Here is a 20,896-nt window from a genome sequence, read left to right on the forward strand (position 1 = left end):
TAGAATTTGGGGGCAATGGAACGCGTATCGCGGGGGTATCTGTACGCCCCCCCTGGTGGACACCGATATCGCCATGACCCCCTGACCCTTGATGGTTCCTTGCACCTTTTGGAATAACTAAATATGGACGTTCATCTCCCGTGACCCTCCCCCCCATCCCCAGCCTTCCGGTACTCCTTCCTTTTGCCGGCTGCTTAAGGTTTGCAATGGAGTTCCCCGGAGAGCGCCTGACCCGCACTGTTTGCCCTTATGCCTCGCCTTTTGTTTTTTCTTTTAGTTTTTGTGTTTGTTGGACTTAAGTCTCCTGTTCCTTTAGGACTATCCGGAGCCACTACGGGGCTGGGCCCCGGGAATCGCCTGCTGCCTTGATAAATGTATATTTCTCTCTGAACCTAGCGGCCGGCCCTGGTGGTTGTAGGCCCGTACTTGTAACCGACTTATTGTTCAATAAAAATCTTTAAAAATAAATAAATAAATAAATAAATAAATGAGACCCACATTCAAAAAGAAACTAAAGACCAATTTAGAAAACATTTTTATATCATTTTAGACACCAAGGGCATCAGGATCAGGTAAGTACTTTACATGTTATCAATGTTTTCAGTAAAAACGGTAGAAAATGACAGCTGTCAGATTTGAGGCATGAGCCTTAAACATGGTAATGCTATCCTATGGGTGAAATATTCACTGTGTAGGTACACTTACAGATGACTTACAGGTATGTTCTTCTGGACTTAACGTAAGTAGGGGACCAAGGTCCTGGAAAGCACTAAGAGTTCTTGTTTACCTGCCCGGGGTTGTATGGGTGCAGAGGTGCTGTATGCGGTAGTAGCTTAGAAGGCTACTTGCAAACATCTATGGGAAAAGTACCTGTAAGAAAAAGGCTGCAATTGGGGACTGGGGGACTGGGGGACCAGTCCGCAGAACCCAAGTAGCGCTCGGCTCTTGAGGTTCTTGAGGTGGCGTAGTGGGCAAAAGAACAATGGATTTAACCCAGATCTCTTGACTGGTGAGAATGTTTGAATCATTCAGCATTCCGTCCATCATTTGTTGCAGTTACACTTTACGTATATTATCAGCAGTGACTTTGGCATGTCACACTGTGAGTGTGCCATGTCACGTTTTCGCCCATCTTGCAGTCTACAATGGCAGCCTGCTTGCAGTTTGTATGGGGGTCCCTCGGAGTGGCATAATACATGCTGCAGCCCTTAGGGACCCTCTTTAGTACCTATGCCCTAACTACCAGGGGTACCATTTATTAGGGACTTACAGGGGTGTTTAAACCTGTGCCAATTGGAATACAAATAAACCATTTTACCTTGTTTTTAGGCAAAGAGCACTGGCACTGGGGCCTGGTTGGCAGGGACTCAGTGCACAACAGTCAGAAACCATCAGTACCAGTGGCAAAAAGTGGGGTGATCATGACAAAAAGGGACACTTTGTGACAGATACTACTTGTCAATAAATCCCTTTGTAAACAGCAAACAATCATAAACTTATGCAGAGTGTTTGTTTACCTTTCTGAATCAGACCCTTGGTGCGTGCGATCCAGGGTGATGTCCCGACCTGTAGTATACTGGAAAATACGGCAGATTAAGGCTTGCACATGGCTCTGATCCAAATATTGCTGTGGTGGTAGCGGTTCTCTTGATCCTCTGGTGCTTTGGATAGGGTTTAGGGGTGAGTTTCCAATGCCATAACCCTCTCCGCCAGGTCATCTTGCTCCTGCTTTGCGCCCGTCTTTTCTGCCATGCCCAAGCGTGTCTCAACACTTAATTGACTGATGAGTTCTGAAAGGTCTTTAGTAAAGTTTACATGTGTGGTTGCATTGTCTTTTCTTATTTCTTGGAGGAGTGCTCGGATGTCCCCCTTGGTAGCAAATGAGATGACATCCATTGTGCCAGCGCTGTCCCCCAATGGCACCCCCTCAACAGTTTCTGCTAGGTTACTTGCTTTGATAGGTTTGGTGCCTCTCAGCCTTTCCTTATTCGTGGAATCCATGAGGGGCCCGCTCGTAGAGGTGTCGGCTGCCAGCAACCAGGGTGAGTCACTACCGCAACAACAAGATGCGCCCACCGGTAGTCATTTGTGTGGACAGGGTGGCGCTGGGCCGCTGTCTCTATCACTCTCTGCAGTAACAATCACAGGGCTCCTGACGGCCTCCAAGGCGGTCTCCAGCCACCACTATGTTACAGCCTGCAGGCCTCTCTGCCACGGTCTAAATTTGTGTGAGGAGCTGGGCGATCACGCTCACCCCAAGCCTGCAGCTGCAGGCTCCTGCGCGACACCACCAGTGATGCCAGATTGGGCTATTTCCCGCACAAATGGGTGTCATTTTTGCCATTAGTGTGTGTTTTATAGTGCCTTTTTCCATGGTGGGACGCGGTGTGTTACTTTTGCTGACGCAAAATAAAATATTTTTAAATAAAAACAATAAATAATAATAGTAATAATAAAATAACGGAAAAATATTTACATTGTTTTTTTTTACTCTTGAAATTTAATAGGTGGTAGTTTTTGGAAAAAAGTTGTCAAAGCAGGTTTCGTGGTTGGGTAAAATTATTCCTTCCTAAAATGGAAGGCCTTGAAGCTATGGAGTTTCTTGCAGCTTCAGCATGTGGGGGCAATAACCTAGTTAGTCGGTATGCAAGTGACATCATGGCGTGTGACATAGCCCATGATGTCACAATGTGTGGCGTCACAGTAATGACATCACAAGATGTAACATCAGATAAGATTCCACAGATTTGTTTTTATTCGGTATATAAGTGCATTAAGCGCATTATGAGATTTAACAAATTTTGCTTTAGGGTTGTGCTGAAAAAGTGGCACAATCCCCACACAAAATGTGGGCCTCAACCAATTTTGCAATTTTTTTTTAACACCCTGCCATAAAGAAATTGGCAACAAGGAGAAGCATGGTAGTACATCTGTTATGTCTAATTGGTTGTATTGTCTGCATTTTCTTATATTTTATGGGGTTAAGACATCTTCTGCAGAGGTGCCCAGTAAATATCAGGGAATAATCATTGGTGAGCTAACTCTGGAGGTTAAAGTATTTGTTGGAGAGATCTCGGTTTTGTGAAGTCCCAGGTCTGAATCAAAGTAGTATGGAAGGTTAATGTGTCTGCTGCAAAGCACATCATGTAATATGCAGATGACAGCATTTTTTTTTTACTGTAGCCAGGTAAGTGGGCTACGGTGTTGAACACAGATCCTTTCGTTACTTGCAGTTCATAATTAGTAAGCCTTTTAATATAGCACAGTGAGCTATATAGGATATGTGACTGCTACATCTTTTAACCCTCACTGAGTCATTCAACACATCTTGTACATTGATTTACACACTTGCATGATTTATTGTCAATGTGTATGTTTTGTAAAGCACCCCGACACCCTGCATTGGGTTGAGTAGCGCTATAAAAGTAATAAAACAGTGCTATTTAAATTGTGTGTAAAATACTAGGACAGACCAACACATCTGACATTCTTACTGTTCATGCACTTACTTAAATGAACTGAAAAAAGTCAAAAGCATGCCTCTTTTAAGTACCTATGAAGAGATAACAAGCTGTGTACTTTTGTTTCCCTCCGTTGCATTTACATTTAAGTGTGAGGTTCCAGGCCACTCGATCAAAAGGAGGCCTGATGGCCCCTTAACTTGCCCTTTATCTATAAATGAAAAACTGGGACTAGTCAAAACATGGATCCCTCCAGCACATACATTATTCTGTAGAGTTTTCTTACCAGTGGCAAATATACAAGAAGAAAGAGCATTCTGGATGTTAAATGAGATGCAATATGCATTTTGAATCAGTACATCATGCATAAAGTGCAGCCATGAGATGAATGGAATTCTGAAGGGGTGATGCTGAATGGACCAACTCTGACTGGTTCTGTTGGGTGCATGTTCCCAGCGTGCTAAGTATTCAAAATGTTGTGTTCTAACTAAAAAGGAATGTGGTTTGGGCAATAAATGGTGTAGAATTCATTTTGTGTTCTGTATTTTTTCAATAAAAAGTGCATTACAATCCATTAGATAGGGCTGTTGATTACTGTAGGTTGATGATGTAGAAAATGTTAACTCTGCATGCTGGGAGTGACAAACTTGAGTCCGACATGGAAAGTTGAGTAAGTATGAGGGGTGTTCCTTTAGGATGTATTCATTTTTGCTGTGATCAATTAGCTGTTCACAGTGAGGACTGGTCTTGAAAATGAGCAACATTAAGACAGGTGCCCAGTTAACTCCCTCCCACTATCTGTATATTGAATAGAATAAATATTTGTCATTAAAATGGTTTCCGATTACTATTTCTGCATAATTTGAGACCTGCTACTTTGATCTGGTTTTTGGGCTGACACTGGTCTTTGTTGGGCTGAATTTGGGCTTATACTTGAGCGGCTTTGGGCTTGGGATGGGTTTCAAAATTGGGCAACACCGGACACCACGCGCGGCCATCTTGAAAGCACTGCAGGCAAGCGATCGCCATCCAAGTGCCTACCTCGCCTGCTGAACGTTCCTCACCGGTTCCGCCGAGCATCCTGCTGCCTTCGCCACAGCGACGGGCGGCCACGAACATCACAGGCAGATTAAATGGTGGCGTCAGGCGACATTGGAGACCTCGGCTCATGAGCTCAGGCGAAGTGCTCTATCTTTGGTCCCTGCCTCAGGCCATACCCCGTAGTTTTGCTTTTAACAATTTCATTATGAAAAAGAAAACCCCAGCATGCAAATGGCTGTTGGCTAATATACCAAAATTGGCTGGAGGTGTTATAAATAACACGGAGCCACTTGTCAGCTATATTTTAAAATTTTACAAAGATGCCTACTCCGTTTAAAAAACTGCTTGTTTTACGCGTAAAACCAAAAGTAAACTCAGCTCACATATTTTGTGGGGGTTCACTTTTTCTCTCACATCATGTATTAACAAAAACATTGGCAAAATGGATTGTTTTTTCTTATGTAGAGAGGAAAGTTGTATACAGAGCTTCACAACACAATAAAAGTACAACATGGACAGCTGCAGCACAACCTTCCCTAACACAAATATTACGCGAAAGCTAGGTAGCAGCAGAAAGAACATCACATGATTTTCTCACTCATACAGGACAGGTACGAAAGAAATAGCTAACACACTAAAGAGAGAGAGGGGCATTGAACGACTGTTGTATAATTTTCGTAAACAGACATACAAGAAAATGCAACAAAGAAGAAGTACAAAGTCCCGCAAGAAATAGCCAAACCTTTTATAGAATTACCATACATTCATGTACTTTTTTTCTTAGTTTTATATAGTACGAATTTGACCTGAAGGTATCAGTTATCATAGCGCTTTAAATGAGCACCAGTTACTATACAAGGACACATTCATTTTTGTTAGGCACAGGGAGATCAAGTAATTGCCCAGAATCACAGGATGTTGAGCGTCATTGCCGAGACTCGAACCCGGTTCCCCAGATTTGAGATCGACCACCCCAGCCTGTCAGGCCACATCCTCTCCCCTACTTATATAGGATGATACATTCTCACCTACCCAATGTGGTATGTTTGTCAGCGGGTTCCATATCTTGCTCTGGGAAGCATTTAAGAGCATCACTGTCCATTGGTTGGACAGTCTCTGATTCATGGGTTCCCTAGTTTGTGTGAGGTTATGTCACTTAAGTCAACATTTATGTCCTCCCTATGTTAAACTGTCAGACCTACATTAAAGTTTTTTGTACCTGAGCTAGAAATGTTTTTTCCTGGATTCTCCCAACCACATGATAAACAGGGCTAAGCAATGGATCAGTCTTATCTTTTCCATCAACATGTTTTGGTGTTTGTATACTGCCCCTTTGGGCTCAAGCATCTCCCCCATGAATATAAGTATCTCACATCAAATATTGTGAAATAATACCTGCTTGATGGGGCATATGCATCATCCCCCGAAGGGGAAGGGGTGATGGGGCAGGCCTTGCAACAAGCTATTGGCAAGGTTATCAGTTTGCAGCATATTTCCCAAGGCGATTCATTGCAATCGCTGTCTGAACTATAAAACAGACAATGCCCACACTGCCAAGCCACTCCCACAACTGACTGGGAATGTGGGCAGCGGGAGTACATAGGCCTTGAGACCATATACTAAGCGCCCAACACCAAAGCATCTCCTGCCTATATGAACCTTTTACTTTTATAGATGGAGTGACATTATAGTCTAAAAACCATACCCAAAAAAAGATGTTGTACACTGTGCATCCTGAACTATTTCAAGGTTTTCTCAAACGTGCTGATCATGGAAAAGGGGGCACAGGGCAGAAATATAATTGCCCACCGGTCACTCTGTTTTGTCAAGCTTGGAATCTGGAATTGAAAGCAGGTTTCCTGGTTAGACTTTGTGCAAATCAGTTCGTGGATAGATATCACATTCTTTCCCCCTTTTGCACTGGTGACAATTTTATTAGTGACCCAAAAGGCAAGTTACTGAGAGGGCTTTGAACTAGTGAACTAGTTGGTAAGAATCTACGGGCCCGATTCACAGAACTAACTTAAGGCAAAATCCTAAACTTACTAACATTTACTCATTTTGGTATTCACAGAAGGCACTTACTCATGAGTAAGTGCCTTCTGTGAATACCAAAATGAGTAAGTGCCTTCTGTGAATACCTAAATTGTAGTAAGTTTAGGATTTTGTCTTAAGTAAGTTCTGTGAATCGGGCCCCACCTTCTTCTATTCAGGGTAGGTCTATAAAGGGAGTTTCAACATCGTGGGCAGTATTTACAAGAGCTTCTTTGAAGGACAGTTGGTCCACAGCCACACGGTCAACACCATATACATTTATGTCTCGATGCAGGCAGCAGTTGTGAGGCTCTTCAGCAACAAATTTTGTTTCACTTGTATTACTCCGAGTCCAGATCTTCCTCGTCACAGTCCTGTATTCCCTCCCTCCCGAATCCCTGTTTGATTTTGATTCCTTCTGTCTAGAATGCTTGATTATTACAGGATGTGATGTTTGTCATTTCTTCTCTTTTAGCATTATGGGATTGCAGACATCATCTTAAGTTTATATTTTTGACTGGGAAGGGAAAACAATGTCTGGGGCACGGAAGTTAACTCACATCGTAAGGACTATGACAAGGAAGACCTGGAATCAGAGTAATGAAGGTTATCGGTTAGTGATCGGGACTTCAATGCACACAGTAACATTGACATCTGATATTGCTTATCTAAGGCGCTTGCACACCAACATTTCATATTATTTGTCCCTTTCTTATTACAATCAAGATTCTGTAATGTGTGTTTATGATAATCTCTCTGTTCATGTGATGTCACTGTTGCGCACAAATCAGGGCGATTTTGCTGCTTTAGAACACGTTAGCATGTAGAATGGCTGACTTTTAGCCAATGTCATTTTAGCTGCACCAATTTAAAATCATCGATGCATGTTGTGTTACAGTGTCAGGCTCTTAACATGCTCAGATATAACCATCTTGTTAGTAGAATTGTATCCTAGAAATGATTTTCAGATCCCCAGATCATGATTGTTTTTAGGAATTCCTCTGGTTATAAAATTCTAAAATGACTGATTTATTTTTTCACAAGATTTAAAGTAATGTGTAACTCTTACTTACTTTTGTTAATCTACATACTTGGATGCAATTCTTGCAAAAAGATGCAGTAATATAAAACCCCTTACATAGTTTCTATATTTCATAGACGCTACATCATAATGAGATCCTCTACAGAGCGTAACTGTTTCCCATTGTTTAATTAGTAACACCAGAATATTCAAATTACAATCAGAGCCCATTGCTAGCGGAACAATGCAGGGAAGGCTTCAAACATCTCTTCATCTCCGAGTTTAGAGATTGCCGAGTGTTCAAATTAGCAGTCTATCTCTGAACGGTAAGCAAAACCTAAACATTCAAAATGTAATTAGGACCCATTGTTAGCTGAACATTGCAGTAGTACCTTAAAGGGTTTCTGAGGCTAACCGCTGCATATTAATTAATCATCAGTCTATTCATGTAAACTGAAAATTCGATTTTCAAATAGGGCCCCTTCGTGTTTTTTACGTATGCCTTACTGGTAGTAGCATCGAAAGTCTTAGATTTCTGTAGACAGAATATGTTTTAAGGAAAGCAAAGTGTTGTGTCTTTTTCTACAAAAACGTATTCTGAACTCCATAGTGCAATACTTTTCTTTTTAGTACAGTTGAACAGTATTGCCAGTATTTCATTCACAGTTTTCATTGAACCTTTCATTTAGAACAAAAGATTGTTTTCATGCCAATTTCACAAACGGGTAACTTATAGAATATATGTTGAATTACCATCCTGTGGCTCTGGTGACATTTGAATGTGGTGCAGGTTAAAGACCTACAAAGAGGGGGAAAACTTACATTACAAGTAAGAAACTTTGCTTTAAAGGTGAGTACATTTCCCTCTGTGACTGAAACGTCATGTATTATTTGCTGCTGTTCTTTCTGTCATTTGCCCCATCTACCACGAGTTAATCCACCCTAAAGCCCCTCTCCTTATGTTTTTGCTGTCACCAGTGTACTCGGACGTGTCTCACCTCCTTCAGCAGACTTTGCCACTTTTAAACTACAGCATTCCTGAAAGCCTGGCTCTCATTTCTGAGTTCCCCGTCCTCAGCACAGACGAGTCCCTGCGGGTCCAGCAGCACTCCCTTCTACTCATCTTCTGTCTTGCCCACATCCGAGAAGATCGGTGAGTCGAGATGCACAGCAAATTGATAACTTGGACATGGTTCTTAAAGAGTGACAGATAAAGAGGTTTGATATGTGGGTCTAAGTAGCCACCGGAGAAAAGAGCCATTTTACCATGTTGTGATGCTATGTATGTGGTCGATTATTATATTGCATTTTAAGGCAGTGTCTTGTGTGCCACACAGCATATGTTGTTCGGAGGAATTACTCTATGGTATTCCCTTTTTAGGTCGAGCCTAGCGCAGCCCGCATGCGCTGCTCTATGGGAGGCTTCTTGTGAGGGCTCAAAACATCTCCGTGTGCGTCGGACTCCTGCCACACATCTGATTGGCCTTTGCGTGTGTCTTTCAATAATGAAAGCAGGCAAATGGCCAAAGGCGGGTGCATGTCCCACCTCTTCTTCAAATGTTCACTCCCGCGGCGTTTTGCTCTCGGGAGCGAGTAGCAGCGCACAGGCTGGCAGCTGCATTCCTCCCTCATCGTGGATCAGGTTACTAATTAGCAGCCTGCGCTCCATGTTTTCACCCCTCCCACTCTTCTTTGTTTGTTCTTTGTAGCGCGGTCCGGTTTCACTTTAGGGGCCGCATACCGCGCTTGCTGAAAGTGACACTGTATTCTGACAGTGTGGCCCTTACTTTCAGTTCATAAATGGCACGGAGAGTAAAGACCGAAAAGCAGCCCCCCATGCCGGTCCACTTTTCCACCAGTTGTAACCTCTATACTGTCTATAAACACCAATTTCATCACATCTCTCAAAGAGGCACACGTTTTGGGGTTAACAAGGCTTTCAAATGTCAGTTCTTCTCTTTTAGCATCGATCATGTGTTTTATTAATCTTTTGATGATTCCTCATCTAGTTGTGAGTTCCCTTCTAGTTGTGTTTCTTTTGTTGTACCTCCCGCTGTGGATCCCTATTAAGGTCCTCTTGAAATATGGATGGATGTCTGGCAACAGGGGCGGTTTTTACCACTCTCTCGCTTATCCTACTAGTTTGCGTTCATACTTGCTTCCTCTACTTCATTGTTCTGCCTGTTGTCGGTTCCCTCAGTCATTCGGGTTATACTTGTCTATGACTATGCTCTGTAGTCTTTGTGGACTACCGGTGTCTAAATGTACCTTGGTTTTCCCACTGTATATGACAGCACAACACTGCTTCCCAGGTGTAGTGGTATTTGTTTCTTCTTCGGTTCTTGAGCAATATTACTGGTTTGGCTGGGGCTAGTTACAATGAGACTCCAAGTCGCACAGAGATTATTAAGTTATGTTCCATATATCTTGTTTGTGACGCTGCGCCGTTCTGTGACCCGGAGAATCCAGCCCAGGTCTTCCACCCTCTCACTGTCTCTCTCTCACTGACTAACTCTCTCACTGACTGACTCTCTCTCTCACTGACTGAGTCTCTCACTGTCTGACTCTCTCTCACTGACTGACACACTCTCTCACTGACTGACTCTCTCTTGCTGACTGATTCTCTGACTCTCTCACTGACTGACTCTCTCACTCTGTCTGACTGACTGACTCTCCCACTGACTGACTGACTCTCTCACTCTCTCTCACTGACTGACTGACTCTCACTCTCTCATTGACTGACTGACTGACTCTGACTGACTCTCTCACTCTGACTAACTGACTCTGACTGACTGACTGTCTGACCGACTCTCACTGACTGACTGACTGTCTCACTCTCTCTCTCACTGATTGACTGCCTGACTCACTCGCTCAATCTCTCTTTCACTGACTGACTCTCACTCTCTCACTGACTGACTGACTCTCACCGACTCTCTGACTGACTCTTACTGACTGACTGGCTCTCTCACTGACTGGCTGACTGACTCTCACTCTCACTGACTGACTGACTGACTCTCTCACTGACTGTCTGACTCTCACTAACTGACTCTCTCACTGACAAGCTCTCTGACTCTCTCTTCCTCGCTGACTAACTCTCTGACTCTCTCCCCCTCACTGACTAACTCTCTCTCACTGACTGCCTCACTCTCTGACTGACTGACTGCCTCTGACTGACTCTCTGACTTACTGTCACTCACTCCCTCTCACTGACTGATTGACTGTCTCACTCTCTCTCTCACTGATTGACTGCCTGACTCACTCGCTCAATCTCTCTTTCACTGACTGACTGACTCTCACTGACTCTCTCCGACTGACTCTTACTGACTGACTGGCTCTCTCACTGACTGACTCTCTCACTGACTGCCTGACTCTCACTAACTGACTCTCTCACTGACAAGCTCTCTGACTCTCTCTCCCTCACTGACTAACTCTCTGACTCTCTCCCACTCACTGACTAACTCTCTCTCACTGACTGCCTCGCTCTCTGACTGACTGACTGCCTCTGACTGACTCTCTGACTCACTCTCACTCTCACTGACTGATTGACTCTCTAACTGACTGACTGACTCTCTCACTGACTGACTGACTCAGTGGCTGACTGACTCTCACTGACTGACTATCTCACACACTGACTGACTCTCTCTCACTGACTGATTCTCTCACTCTCTTACTGACTGACTCACTGACTTTCTGACTGACTGACTCTCTGACTGACTGACTCTCACTGACTGACTTACTCGCTGACTGATTGACTCTCTCCCTCACTGACTGACTGACTCTCTCTCTCACTGACTGACTGACTGACTCTCTCTCTCTCACTGACTGACTCTGTGACTGACTCTCTCTCTCACTGACTGACTGACTCTCTCACTCTCTCTCACTGATTGACTGACTCTCAATCTCTCTCACTGTCTGACTGACTGACTCTCACTCTCTCTCTCTCTGACTGACTAACTGACTGCCTCTCTACTGACTGACTCTCTCAGTTTCTCGCTCACTGACTGACTGACTCTCTCCCTTTCTCAATGACTGACTGACTGTCTCTCACTGACTGACTGACTCTCCTTCTCACTGACTAACTCTCTCTCTCTCTCACTGGCTAATGCTCGCTCTCTCACTGACTGACTCTCTCTCTCTGACTTGCACTCTGTCTGGCTGACTAACTGACTAACTGACTCTCACTGACTGATTGACTGACTGACTGACTCTCATTCTCTCTCTCTCTCACTGACTGACTGACTGACTCTCAATCTCTCTCTCACTGACTGACTCTCACTCTCTCACCAACTGACTGACTCTGACTGAATGACTTACTGACTCTCAATCTCTCTCTTTCACTGACTGACTGACTCAATCTCTCACCGACTGACTCTCTGACTGACTGACTGACTCACTGACTCTGACTGACTCTCTCACTCTCTCTCTTACTGACCGACTGACTGACTCTCTCACTGACTAACTGACTCTCTTACTGACTGACTCTCACTCTCTCTCATTGACTGACTATCACTCTCTCTCTCACTGACTGACTGACTGACTAACTCTCCCACTCTCTCTCACTGACTGACTGACTCTCTCACTCTCTCTCTCTCTCACTGACTGACTGACTCTCTCATTGACTGACTCTCACTGACTGACTCTCTCTCTCTCACTGACTGACTCACACTGACTGACTCTCTCACTGACTGACTGACTGCCTCTGACTGACTGTCACTCACTCTCTCTCTCACTGACTGATTGACTGTCTCACTCTCTCTCTCACTGATTGACTGCCTGACTCACTCGCTCAATCTCTCTTTCACTGACTGACTGACTGACTGACTCTCACTGACTCTCTGACTCTCACTAACTGACTCTCTCACTGACAAGCTCTCTGACTCTCTCTCCCTCACTGACTAACTCTCTGACTTTCTCCCACTCACTGACTAACTCTCTCTCACTGACTGCCTCGCTCTCTGACTGACTGACTGCCTCTGACTGACTCTCTGACTCACTCTCACTCTCTCTCTCACTGACTGATTGACTCTCTTACTGACTGACTGACTCTCTCACTGACTGACTGACTCAGTGGCTGACTGACTGACTCTCACTGACTGACTATCTCACACACTGACTGACTCTCTCTCTGTGAGAAGTTGGCCAGATGTATGATGTCACTAGTTATAGTGTACACCTTATATCAGTCCAAATACCCTTATGGTGATTGGTTGTAACGTCAACCTTATAGACCAGCTATCCTAGTGGTAGCATGGACAAGAGCAGTCTTAAGCTAAACTCTGAATGGCATGTGAAGCCAGCTGTGATACCATATATAATCCCTTGAATACCAAATGAAAGGACACCACAACAGATATATATATAAAATAAAGTGTATTTATTCTAAGCAAACCCTCAGCACTCTTTATGAGATTAGAGGTAAGTACAACACAGTCTTATTTATGCATACATTAAGTCACACAGGTAAGTAATACAGTTAGGCCCTAGGGGCCACGCAAACCATATACTAAGTAAGTGGTATAAGAACCACTGTCACGGAAATAGAATAGGCCTAGGCCCAGGGAATCGCTGGGGCTACACTACACTAGCGTTAGTTAGGAAGTGGGAGGCCCACGGGATTCGTGTGCAGAGTGGAAACACTCACGCGTAATGCGTAAAAGTCAATAGCAATAGTACAGTTTAGAAAACGGTAGATTTAGGACACTTCCGGAGTAGCTAGGAAGTTGAGACTTGAAAACTAGACACTAGGATAGTCACTATCCTGATGAGCACCGGAGTACCCAAGTTACCTAGCCCACAGGCTGCGGGTGCATAGGGGTGAAGATGCGTCGTTTTCGTCGTCGACTCCTATGGATGCCTGAAGAAAGATGCTGACAGGCAGTCAGTGAAGAGTGTCCGGTGGATCCCAAGGCTGGGATCAAGAAGAGAAGAAACCTGCAAGCAGAAGGGACAGAGTCAAGGTCACTAGCCAGTGACCACGTGGAACCAGGAAGGAACCAGGCGATGTCGTGAAGATTGCAGGTGAAGGTGAAGCTTGTCGCTGCAGCCAGGAGGACCAGGAAGCGTCGAGGACGACCAGGACCAGGAGGCGAGCTGTCCCACGAAGGCTCTTGCTGTCGGCGGCGTCGAAGTTGGACTAGGACTCACCAAGCCTTGGCAAGCGGAACCCACGAAGAACGAAGGACTTGCTTCTGGTGCAGACCAGGAAGGTCTGGGGTGCTTCTTCTTTGCAGAGGAGCGGGAGCCAGTCTGGAGGAGCCAAACCAGCGCAGAAGATTTCAGGGTGCGTCGTCACAGAGGCCACTAGCCAGCGGGCAAGCAACCGGACAGACGCGGCAAGCAGGAAAATGCTGAAGGGCCCCACGCAGGACTCGTGGAGTGTGGGGGGCTGATCTTCGGTGCAGATGGTGCTTGGGGTTGGGGCTTCTCAATCCCCGGTGCACAACTTCGAGGGTACCTCAGAAGCTGCGCTGTAAGTTACTAGCCACTTTTCCCAGGTAGCCGGTCCCACGTCGCTCGTCGCCTCCACGGATCTCAGCTCTGCTGCAGATGTGGATGAGGGTCGGAGAAGTCTGGAAGTCAAGGCTCTGGTCGGGCTCTGCAGTCGGTTCCTCGTAGAACGGTCGCAAAGCAAAGGGTAGTATCTTGATGGTGCCTGTTTGCACAGGGTAGCCACTCCTTGGCTACAAGGGAGATTCTTCAGTCTTCTTCTTTCGTCGAATGTCGAAGGTCCAGAGTTTCTGTTCAGTTTTGCAGGTTCAGGATAATCTAAAGTCTTGAGGCCCAACTCCCACTCTTATACTAATCTGGGGGGCTGGGATACCTGCTAGGTCACGCCTTATGGGTGGGACCTGGGAGGGGGTGGTTACACCCACTTCCCTTTGTCCAGTTTCGCGCCAGAGCTGGGGCTGGAGTGCCCCAGCGCCGGTTTGAACTGGACTATGCAAGGAACACCTTGTGTGCCCCAGGCATGTCTCATTCCTTTCAGCCCACCCTGCCCCAATACACTAAAGGCTGTCTGGGGAGGTGCTAGCACCTCCCCAAGCAGGAAACCTATTGTCCAAGCCTCCCTTGCCAGGATCACTCCCAGCAGCAGGGGGTCAGACTCGTGTCTGTGGCAGCAGCATCCATTTTGTGATGCTGAGGCTTTGGTTAGAGTTAAACAGCAAAGTAGGATTTTAACATGTCTCTCCCTCTAGAAGGGAGGAATAATATCCTCATCACCAGAAATGGTATGGGGGTATTATTCCAAAGTGTTAGACACCTTACACGACATGTTTTGATAAAGCCAAACCATAGTTACCATAACCGTTTAAGATTATAAGGCACTTTAAGAGTATATGGTAGGCTATATCATAGAACAGCTATAAGGACTTGGTTCCGAAAGCTGCAGACAGGCTCAGCTCATGCTAGAGCACCATCTCACATGTTACCAAGCACTCTGCCTCCAGGATTGTTAAGGCCTGCCATAGGAGTGACTGATAGGTACACATGTGTCTATATATAAGGGTAGATATAGGCATACTATATCTAAGCAAGGGGTGATTACACGGCCTTGCCCCAGCTGAGTGATCAGCCAGTTGTGTCTGATTGGAAGGCCAGACCAGGGGTGGCATAATACATGCTGCAGCCCCTGGGAGGCCTAGGGTACACCTATGCCCTGGGTACCTAGGGTACACTGTACAGGGTCCAATAAGGTGATCCTTACCAATTGGGAATGTACCTAGGGTACATGGAGTCCATTTTAAAGAGAGAGCAGACAGCCTGAGACCCTGAATGGCAGGATCTCAGGCCAACTAAGTCGAAAAACCAGCTAGACACTAGGCAAAAAGTTGGGGGTAACCATAGTCAGATATCCACCTTCCTACACAACCCCCCCCAAACGAAAGGAGATAAGGCTGGCCTTGACAAGGTAAGCCTCTATTGCCTAAGTGGCCATATAAGGAAGAACCAGCACTGGCATGGTTACCCCCTGTCTCATGGTCCACTAAGCAATCCCTCACCCTAAAGGTATCATAGGGTCTCCACCATAGGGAATCACTACCTTTGGTGTGTCTTTGCAAAGTAAAAGGCTGGTGTTGAGATGGAGTACTGAAGTGAGTGTCCTCAAAGTGAGGCCTCAGCTTCCTCCAATCATTCTCCACCATGGATGCCTTTCTTTCTTTAACTGAGTTGCACTGTGCTCTCAGGGTCAGCCTCTGGCTACCTAAAGCTGGAGGCTGGGTCTCTTTTGTGGGCTTACTGGAGGGACAGGTCAGGTTTGGGGCCCTAAGGTCCCATGTTTGCCTGTGCCCAACAGAATCCCTCTGGGGGAGGTCCCTAACTACCTGTAAAGGGGATCCCTCAGGAATGTTTTTACCCATCACCTGGCTAGGGCTACTAGCCAGGCAATCCTCATTCTTTTCATGGGGGGGGTTCTTGTGGACAGGGGCCCTCTTGGGGTCCACTGGCCTCCCTGACCTCTGCAGCCCTGGGCTGACTGAGGCAGGGTAGAGAGAGGCAGGCTACCTGCACCAGACTGGGTCCCACCTTGGAAGGGGCCACTGACATCAGAGGCTCTGCCAGGCCAGGCCTGGCTACCTCTGGGGCAGTTCCTTCACAAGGGGTGAGGTCAGATCCCTGAGGAGGCTGACCTTTTCCTAATGTCTGGGGAGAGGGAGACTTTTCTTCCTCCCCACTACTCTCTGTTTGTGTGGAGTGATCCATAGTTTCAGGCTTCACTACACCTATATCAGTCTGAGTATGGGCTGAGACCATTACAGCCTTGCCAACCTTTTCAGGAAGGCACTCAGTTTGTGTTTGAGCTGTGACTGTCACAGCTCTGCCAATTTCTACAGGGAAGTCTGTCTGTGCCTGGGCTGTGGCTACCACTGCCCTTCCAACCTTTTCAGGGAGGAAATCTGCTTGGACAGGGGTTGTGACTGGCACAACCCCACTACCCTTTTGGGAAAGGCCTACCATTTTGGAATGGGTGTCTTGTTCAACTCCAGCCCAAGCTGAGAGTTCTAAGTCATTCCCCAGTAAGCAGTCCACAGGCAAGGTTGGAGACACTGCCACCCTTTTAGGGCCAGTGACACCTCCCCAGCTGAGACATACCTCTGCCATGGGATGACTGTTCTGTTTGCCATCAATGTTAGTCACCTGGTATGAGAAACCAGGCAAAAGCTGCTCAGAGGGAACTAGCCTATGGGCCACCATAGTGATGCTAGCTCCAGTGTCTCTGTAGGCCTCAGCTTTTCTACCATTGATGTAGGGTTCCTGTCTGTACCTACCCAAAGTGTTGGGACAGGCAGTGAAGTTGGCAAACCCCATGCCACCATAACAGACAAGAGTAGCTGCTGTAGGGGAATTGGCTAAGCCAGGATCCCCCTGTGTTCCCCAAGAAAACCCAACCAAATTTTTGGGGGCACTCCCACCACCTGGGGGATTACTGCTGACAGTAATAGGTGGTGTGACAGGAGTAGTTGGAGGAACAGTTTTGTTTTTAGCCTGTGGACAACTGCTGTCAGTTTTCCAATGCCCAGGTGTTTTACACACATGGCAGTAAGGCTTTTTAACTGTGGTAGAGGAGGGAGCTTGGGACCCACCACTCTGTGTGGAGTTTTGGGGCCCTGAGGAAGATTTCTCTTTTGCTTTAGCCCCACCCTTCTCTTGAGGCTTGGTGGTATCTTTCTTTTGGTCACCACCCTGATTTTTAGGCCTAATCCTGGTCCTGACCCATTTATCTGCCCTCTTTCCCAATTCTTGGGGAGAGGTCAAATCTGAGTCTACCAGGTGTTGATGGAGAAGCTGGTTCTGACAATTACTAAGGATCTGCTCCCTCATAATCAAGTTGTACAATCCTGTATAGTCCTGCACCTTGCTGCCATTTAACCAACCTTCCAAAGCCTTAGTGGCACAATCCACAAAATCAGACCAGTCCTGTGTCTGTGTCTTCTGGGTGTCTCTGAACAACAACCTATATTGCTCAGTGGTTAAGCCAAACCCATCTATCAGAGCACTCTTCAGGACTTTGTAATTGTTTGCATCCTCATCACTGACTGTGAGGAGCTTGTCTCTACCTTTGTCAGAAAAGGAGAGCCACAAGATAGCTGCCCACTGACTTTGGGGTACCTGCTGTACTTTGCAGGCCCTCTCCAAAGCAGTCATCCATTTGTGGATGTCATCCCCATTCTGATATGGGGGGACTATCTTGCTTAGGTTTCTATGGTCATAAGACCTATCCCTATCTCTAGGGATGTTGCTGCCACCAGTGGGTTCTGACCCACACAATTTTTGCTCTCTAGCCAGAGCAAGCTTCTCCTTGGCAAGGGCAATTTCTTCCCTCTGAATCCTCAGATTAGCTTCCCTCATTCTGGCTTTATGCTCCTTTCTCTCAGGTGAAGTCATTCCCCTGTGAGAGGAAGCATTAGAGATGCTAGAGACATGGGAGTGGATGGATTCCCTTGAAGGGGATCTGTCCCTCCTACTTCTCTGTGAAAGCCTACTTGGGGGTCTGCATGGGGGGACCCCATGCAAACTCCCATGTAAACTTAGGTTAGCCTGGCTAAGTCTTCCTACTTGGCCCTGGCTGTCTACCTCTTCCTCTGAAGTCCCATCTGACTCATCTGTGGTGGGTAGACCCTTATCTACAGCTATGGCACCATCCCTGGCAGCTCTTTCAGCATCATAGGCCTCCAGAAGCTCCACTAGCTGTCTAAGGGTAGGGTTGGAACCCTGTTTTATTCCTCTGGAGGTACACAAATGTCTCATCTCCTGGAATGTTAAGGTATCATACCTAGAGGGGGTCTTCTGCAGACCTGCCCCTCCGGAGAGAGCATCTACTTGATCTCCTCCCAGAGGCATGATCTAGTGAGGGTGTGGTGTGTGCACCTACCTACACTAGTTGTATCTACTAGACCTCTCTAGTAGTTGTAGTCAGGGTGTGTTACTCCCTTCAACCTACAACTACTAAGTCCAGTAGGACTTAAGTATTATAAACTATGTTATATGTACCTAGACAATATCTGTGTGATCTTTCAATTTAGTATCTCAAGATTACAATGGTATTACAACAGCAAGCTCAGATCCCAACCGCTGCTCACCAATGTGAGAAGTTGGCCAGATGTATGATGTCACTAGTTATAGTGTACACCTTATATCAGTCCAAATACCCTTATGGTGATTGGTTGTAAAGTCAACCTTATAGACCAGCTATCCTAGTGGTAGCATGGACAAGAGCAGTCTTAGGCTAAACTCTGAATGGCATGTGAAGCCAGCTGTGATACCATATATAATCCCTTGAATACCAAATGAAAGGACACCACAACAGATATATATATAAAATAAAGTGTATTTATTCTAAGCAAACCCTCAGCACTCTTTATGAGATTAGAGGTAAGTACAACACAGTCTTATTTATGCATACATTAAGTCACACAGGTAAGTAATACAGTTAGGCCCTAGGGGCCACGCAAACCATATACTAAGTAAGTGGTATAAGAACCACTGTCACGGAAATAGAATAGGCCTAGGCCCAGGGAATCGCTGGGGCTACACTACACTAGCGTTAGTTAGGAAGTGGGAGGCCCACGGGATTCGTGTGCAGAGTGGAAACACTCACGCGTAATGCGTAAAAGTCAATAGCAATAGTACAGTTTAGAAAACGGTAGATTTAGGACACTTCCGGAGTAGCTAGGAAGTTGAGACTTGAAAACTAGACACTAGGATAGTCACTATCCTGATGAGCACCGGAGTACCCAAGTTACCTAGCCCACAGGCTGCGGGTGCATAGGGGTGAAGATGCGTCGTTTTCGTCGTCGACTCCTATGGATGCCTGAAGAAAGATGCTGACAGGCAGTCAGTGAAGAGTGTCCGGTGGATCCCAAGGCTGGGATCAAGAAGAGAAGAAACCTGCAAGCAGAAGGGACAGAGTCAAGGTCACTAGCCAGTGACCACGTGGAACCAGGAAGGAACCAGGCGATGTCGTGAAGATTGCAGGTGAAGGTGAAGCTTGTCGCTGCAGCCAGGAGGACCAGGAAGCGTCGAGGACGACCAGGACCAGGAGGCGAGCTGTCCCACGAAGGCTCTTGCTGTCGGCAGCGTCGAAGTTGGACTAGGACTCACCAAGCCTTGGCAAGCGGAACCCACGAAGAACGAAGGACTTGCTTCTGGTGCAGACCAGGAAGGTCTGGGGTGCTTCTTCTTTGCAGAGAAGCGGGAGCCAGTCTGGAGGAGCCAAACCAGCGCAGAAGATTTCAGGGTGCGTCGTCACAGAGGCCACTAGCCAGCGGGCAAGCAACCGGACAGACGCGGCAAGCAGGAAAATGCTGAAGGGCCCCACGCAGGACTCGTGGAGTGTGGGGGGCTGATCTTCGGTGCAGATGGTGCTTGGGGTTGGGGCTTCTCAATCCCCGGTGCACAACTTCGAGGGTACCTCAGAAGCTGCGCTGTAAGTTACTAGCCACTTTTCCCAGGTAGCCGGTCCCACGTCGCTCGTCGCCTCCACGGATCTCAGCTCTGCTGCAGATGTGGATGAGGGTCGGAGAAGTCTGGAAGTCAAGGCTCTGGTCGGGCTCTGCAGTCGGTTCCTCGTAGAACGGTCGCAAAGCAAAGGGTAGTATCTTGATGGTGCCTGTTTGCACAGGGTAGCCACTCCTTGGCTACAAGGGAGATTCTTCAGTCTTCTTCTTTCGTCGAATGTCGAAGGTCCAGAGTTTCTGTTCAGTTTTGCAGGTTCAGGATAATCTAAAGTCTTGAGGCCCAACTCCCACTCTTATACTAATCTGGGGGGCTGGGATACCTGCTAGGTCACGCCTTATGGGTGGGACCTGGGAGGGGGTGGTTACACCCACTTCCCTTTGTCCAGTTTCGCGCCAGAGCTGGGGCTGGAGTGCCCCAGCGCCGGTTTGAACTGGACTATGCAAGGAACACCTTGTGTGCCCCAGGCATGTCTCATTCCTTTCAGCCCACCCTGCCCCAATACACTAAAGGCTGTCTGGGGAGGTGCTAGCACCTCCCCAAGCAGGAAACCTATTCTCCAAGCCTCCCTTGCCAGGATCACTCCCAGCAGCAGGGGGTCAGACTCGTGTCTGTGGCAGCAGCATCCATTTTGTGATGCTGAGGCTTTGGTTAGAGTTAAACAGCAAAGTAGGATTTTAACATGTCTCTCCCTCTAGAAGGGAGGAATAATATCCTCATCACCAGAAATGGTATGGGGGTATTATTCCAAAGTGTTAGACACCTTACACGACATGTTTTGATAAAGCCAAACCATAGTTACCATAACCGTTTAAGATTATAAGGCACTTTAAGAGTATATGGTAGGCTATATCATAGAACAGCTATAAGGACTTGGTTCTGA

The 20,896-nt window shown here is 46.5% G+C and overlaps 1 protein-coding gene across 1 annotated transcript in view; it reads left to right on the forward strand.

The window, feature by feature from the left end:
* MEI1 (meiotic double-stranded break formation protein 1) overlaps window positions 1-20,896 on the forward strand; it is a 2,222,673-nt gene that overhangs the window by 1,126,129 nt on the left and 1,075,648 nt on the right. Inside the window, exon 18 of the mRNA XM_085599901.1 lies at window positions 8,536-8,710. Within this exon, the coding sequence (XP_085456027.1) occupies window positions 8,536-8,710 (175 nt within the window). The remainder of the gene's footprint in view (window positions 1-8,535; window positions 8,711-20,896) is intronic.

The sequence above is a fragment of the Triturus cristatus genome, chromosome 4_2 (genome assembly GCF_964204655.1).
Source record: "Triturus cristatus chromosome 4_2, aTriCri1.1, whole genome shotgun sequence".
Classification (NCBI taxonomy): domain Eukaryota; kingdom Metazoa; phylum Chordata; class Amphibia; order Caudata; family Salamandridae; genus Triturus; species Triturus cristatus.